A 5,230-nucleotide genomic window follows, 5' to 3' on the forward strand; every position below is an offset into this window, starting at 1 on the left:
AAAAAACACACAGATTCAGTATTCCTCAAAATGAATAAAAATAATGCAACTCAGAATATGACGCAAACCTGCAATAATTAAATGTTAAACAACACAAATATGCTTTATGTATTTAATCCCATTCTATTAACCAATGTCTTTGCTTCTGACCTTCAATGATCCAGTTCAACCGTACTAATAAGCAAAAATTACTCTAGACAACATTTGTGTGTCTTTGTTTATTGCTGAAGTGTGTTGAAATTTCTTCTTCTGCATTCTACTGAACGGCCGTAAATTAACTTTCCCTTCAGCCTGAGGCTTATTCATTTCACTTTTGGTGTGAAAAGGCTTTTATATTTGCCAAAAATAGAACTTTTTTATTTTAAAAACAAACAAGCAAGCCCTGTCCAGATTTTAAAAGTAGCGCAAAAGTAACGTAACGCGTTACTTTCCATAAAAAAGTAACGAAGTAACGTAATTAGTTACTTTTTTTATGGAGTAATGCAATATTGTAATGCATTACTTTTAAAACTAACTTTCCCCAACACTGCTTATTATTATAATAAAAAATGTAAGTCTTCAAAATTGCAATACACACTCTAAAAAATGCTGGGTAGTTTCAACCCAACTTTGGGTCAAATATGGACTAACCCAACTTTTGGGTTAAAAATTTAATGTAAAAATTTAAACCAACAGTTGGGTTAGTCCATATTTGACCCAAAGTTGGGTTGAAACAACCCAGCATTTTTTAGAGTGTAATGGGGATGAAAATGTCCCACAAGAAAAAGAGAAACACAAGAAGTTTTGGCACCTGACTCTTTAAATTCCTGGTTCTCCTGCCTCCAGGCCTCCCTCATGCGCTCCAGGTAGTTTTCCTGGGAATGGATATCAGCCTGGGTTGAAACTACCCAGCATTTTTTAGAGTGCATTTTTGTATCCAACATTTGAAAAGATACTTTCTTGTAGAGTTAATTTTTCTCACGTACCACTGACATCACCAGCTTAAATCCTAAAACTGAATGAAATATATCCAACTGTTGAGTTTTTTGGATTAATTATGTTATAACTTGCCAAATAGAAACCATTTTCATTGTCACCATGCTCGTTTTTTCTTTTACTAAGATACACAAAAATAATGATGTGAGATATTGTGAAATTTCGAATTAATAATAGAAAAAAAGTAACAAATTAAACTATATTTTTATTTGCTAAAATATCTGATTCATAAAAGTCAAGTGTCCCAGTATGCAGAAAATTACACTGCGTACAATCAACTGTAAAACCTATTTGATTGTAGAGCAACTCTCATTTTATTTATTTCTAGTTGTGAGAGCATTATGGTTTAATTTGTAAGTCTGTGTTGCTATAAAGTGATCTCAGCTTGTGTATTCTTGTAATAGTCGCTTTTTTACTGTACTGTACTGTTATAAATGCTTGCTGTTTTACTCCGAGTCGACAGATGGCGCCAGTCATCATCACCAAGATCTCGGACACAATCGAAGAATCATGCTCTGAGTCCGACGCGTCAGCGCTGTACTAAACGTAAACAGTTGACGTGTGAAATATGTTCAGTCGTTTACTAGCAGTGTTTGTTGCACAGTGTACAGTGTGTATCCCCGTCAGCCTCAACACTAATGCTTTATAAAGAGCGTGTCCTTGTTGTTCAGGATGAATTTTGGTTCCAAAAGCAAGAAGCGGATGGTTCTGCCGACCCGTCCCGACCCGCCGACAGTGGCGCAGATCACGGAGGATGTGAACCGAGCCTATCCCAACGATCCAGTCTTCACCGTTTTACCCGATTCTGCGGAAGGTAGCGGACATAATATTGCAGCACTTTGACTTAAAACCACTTCTCTATAAGACACCCGCTCTAGCAATGCAGGGAAATGAACATATCTGAAAAATAAGGCAGTTACTTGAAGTTTTCAGACACTTAACATATAAAATGTCGCGAAAGCAGATGAACAATTGTAGCCACTACCATGTTTAACTAGTATAATATATGATTTATATACATACACTGCCGTTCAAAAGTTTGTGATCAGTAAGATTTGTCTCTTCTGCTCATCATGGCTGCATTTATATGACCAGAAATACAGGAAAAAACAGTAATATTGTTAAATATCATTGCAATTTAAAATAACGGTTTGATTCATGATCAAAAATCAGCTTTGCATCACATAAACAAATTATATTTTAAAGTATATTAAAAATGAAAACCATTATTTTAAATGGTAATAATATTTTACAATATTACTGTTTTTTCCCTGTATTTTTTTCTCAAATAAATGCAGCCTCGACGAACAGAGGAGACTTCTTTAAAACACTTTAAAAAAATCTTACTGATCCCAAACTTTTGAAGGGCAGTGTTTATAGGGTAAGATGGGGAAAGATGTTCCTTTAAAACAACATGCATTTATTCAATTGTAACATCTAGATAGTTTAGCATGTGCAGAATGATGATGGAGATAAATAGAAACATTGGCTCATTTAGTTGTTATTGTTCAAAATGTAAAAGTATTATTAATATAAAACACTAAATCAACTTAAATTGAATTTGGACAATTTAGTTGAATAATTGAATAACTAATGACAGAATCATGTTAAACTTGAACCCACTGCAAAATCTGCATGGGGAAACCTTCACCCTTACACAAAATTCTCGATTACATGGAACCCTATTGATTTCGGCAGCAAAAAAAATCACATTTTAAGAAAAGAACTTTAGCCCTCTAGTTACCGATTCAAATGTACCTGAAGAATCATTTACAATTAACTGAATCATTCAGAACAGTTCTTGAATCAGTCTACTTGACTTAAAGGGATAGTTCACCCAAAAATGAAAATGTGATGTTTATCTGCTTACCCCCAGGGCATCCAAGATGTAGGTGACTTTGTTTCTTCAGTAGAACACATTTGATGATTTTTAACTCCAACCGTTGCAGTCTATCAGTCGTATAATGCATGGCAATGGTAACAAAATCTATGAGAGTAAAAAAGACATGCACAGACAAATCCAAATTAAATCCTGCGGCTCGTGACGACACATTGATGTCCTAACACACGAAACGATCGGTTTGTGCTAGAAACCGAACAGTATTTATACTATGTCCTACTGTCTTTGGGCGCGCGCACGGCATCCGGTGCGTGAGGTGTGTACGCGCTCTGGCGTAGTTTACGAACAAAGTCACCTACATCTTGGATGCCCTGGGGGTAAGCAGATAAACATCAAATTTTCATTTTTGGGTGATCTATCCCTTTAAGGCTGGGATGCACTACATGGCTTTTACAATCTGAACAAATTTTTGACTTTGTAAATGATTACAGAAACAAACTGGGTATGATACGTTAAATGATTGAGGGTCACACACTACCAACTGTTCAAGTCTGTCCAAACACAACTAACTCAAGCAGAAACATGACCCTTGTTGCTAGAAGACACGTGAAAAAATGAAAAGAATATGTGATCTAAAATCGGCTCAAAATATCCAACATGATTGTTATCCTCCAGTGGAAAAAAAAACAACTGTCAACTGAATCTGTGCCAATCATACAGCACACAATTAGTTCTCTTCCAGCTATTTTATGTTTTTGACCAATTGGTGGCTAATTCTTATGAATTTGTATGATCCATACGTCAGTTGATAGCTCCACCCCACTGATAGTTAGGGGTGGAGCCTTACGCTTACCTTTTTTCTAAAAATCGTACGCTTTCTAACAAATCGCATCATAAAAATTAACATGAAAACAGCACTTCATAAAATAGTTAAGATTTTTTTCTCATGAGAAAGTGGTGTAGTGTATTCTAGCCATTACGAAACTGCGAGTTATCATTATTCAGGTAATGTCGGTCTCTAAATGAAACAACAGTTTTTGTACCATGCTTCATTTCTAGAATAACAGAATTGTGCAAGAAAACACTGTGCACACTAATATATAATGAGGAGTGTAAAGAGAACATTTTTGTCTCCATACAAACAAACTTTTGTCCTTTTTCTATTGTTTGTTCACCTGTTGATGTTAGTCTCATACAGTTACAATGCCAAAGTTATATGTTTGTTTTTTAAGTTGCTGTTTTTGATACTCGTTTCTATTTTTCCATAATAGTTGAGTAAGTAATGAATTAATGCTGGATTACAGAATTGTTTTATCGAATATAGCATTGCTACTGTTAGCAGTGTTGGACATGGGGTTTTAGCTAGTGTGGCTGCACCTTTGCATGCATGACGGTGATATTTGGCCTTGATCTTTCAGATCTGAAGGCCAGTTCCAGCAACAGCGAAGTGGAGGTGAGATACCTGCAGAGCAGACGCTACATAGAGCTGCATGAGCGATTGCAAGAAGAACGTGGCAGTCTGGCACGGCGGAGAGATGAGCTGCGTGCGGCTGGAGAGTCTTTGGAGCGCAGCGTGATGGAAGTGAAGAGGAGCGCGCTGTGACAACTCGCATGTATCTTTTGAACTTGAGATTTGCTCATTCAGTTGCTGATGACGGAGCATGGCACTTGATTTCCATGGAAGAGCCTTTCCTCTTGCTAAGCTGCTGTTAGCATTTAGATTCAGTGTCGTCATAGTAACTCTTTAAATGTGCCACTTGGACACTTTTGACATTTTGATGCTGAAATTCATCAGTTCTTTTTGTTTGTGATATTCCTGGCTGATTTGTTTGTGTTAAATCTACATTTTCAATGTGTTATGTGTGTTCAGTACTGTATAAGTGCAGTCCATTCCATACATTGTGCAGTCTCAATGTATTTTTCATTATTTAATGTAATTTACATCTCATTTTCACAATCCAAGCTTCTTGAGTTTATTGATGACTGGAATATTTCAGTATGTTCTTCACAGCTCATTTTCATTTGTATTAAATTTAGTCAGTCAAAAAGCCTGATTAAGGTTCATTGTTCATGCAAAAATCCTTAGTTTTAAAATATAAAGATCTCACAGCATGTGATTTCTGGAGAAGGGTCTGGCTGCAGCCTCGCACTTGCACTCTCAGACTTGCACTCTCAGACACTTGCGCTTCCGCTTGCGACGTCACTTGCAGGCTTTATTTTTTATTTTGTTCTATTTATTGATTACGTTTTGTTTGAATCGCTCAACATTTTACAGCAGTAGCCAGGTGGTGATCCTCCCATACCGCAAAACGTGGCATAGTGTGGCATAATGGACTAAAAAGGCCAAACTCCATATGCTCCTCTACATTATTAATATACATAACTAATATGTACAGGCAAGCAGGTGAGCCTAGA

General features: G+C 36.4%; 1 protein-coding gene across 2 annotated transcripts; it reads left to right on the plus strand.

The window, feature by feature from the left end:
- Window positions 1–1,445: 1,445 nt before the first annotated feature.
- LOC107658759 (UPF0449 protein C19orf25 homolog) lies at window positions 1,446–4,932 on the plus strand. 2 transcript variants are annotated; one of them, XM_016447410.1, is made up of 3 exons: window positions 1,446–1,541; window positions 1,647–1,789; window positions 4,234–4,932. In XM_016447410.1, the coding sequence occupies exons 2-3, from the start codon at window positions 1,648–1,650 to the stop codon at window positions 4,416–4,418; spliced, it is 327 nt and encodes a 108-aa protein (XP_016302896.1). In that variant the 5' UTR covers window positions 1,446–1,541; window position 1,647; the 3' UTR covers window positions 4,419–4,932. The 2 variants fall into 2 exon arrangements, with proteins under 2 accessions (XP_016302896.1, XP_016302903.1); XM_016447417.1 differs by having other exon boundaries at window positions 1,446–1,521.
- The last annotated feature ends 298 nt before the right edge of the window (window positions 4,933–5,230 follow it).

The sequence above is a fragment of the Sinocyclocheilus anshuiensis genome, unplaced genomic scaffold, assembly GCF_001515605.1.
Source record: "Sinocyclocheilus anshuiensis isolate Anshui unplaced genomic scaffold, SAMN03320099.WGS_v1.1 scaffold1957, whole genome shotgun sequence".
NCBI classification, from domain to species: Eukaryota; Metazoa; Chordata; class Actinopteri; order Cypriniformes; family Cyprinidae; genus Sinocyclocheilus; species Sinocyclocheilus anshuiensis.

Coding starts and splice junctions, on each gene's coding strand:
- LOC107658759 (XM_016447410.1), top strand. CDS start 1,648: ATGAATTTTGGTTCCAAAAGCAAGAAGCGGATGGTTCTGCCGACCCGT. Junction 1,790..4,233: donor TTTACCCGATTCTGCGGAAG/GTAGCGGACATA, acceptor TTGATCTTTCAG/ATCTGAAGGCCAGTTCCAGC.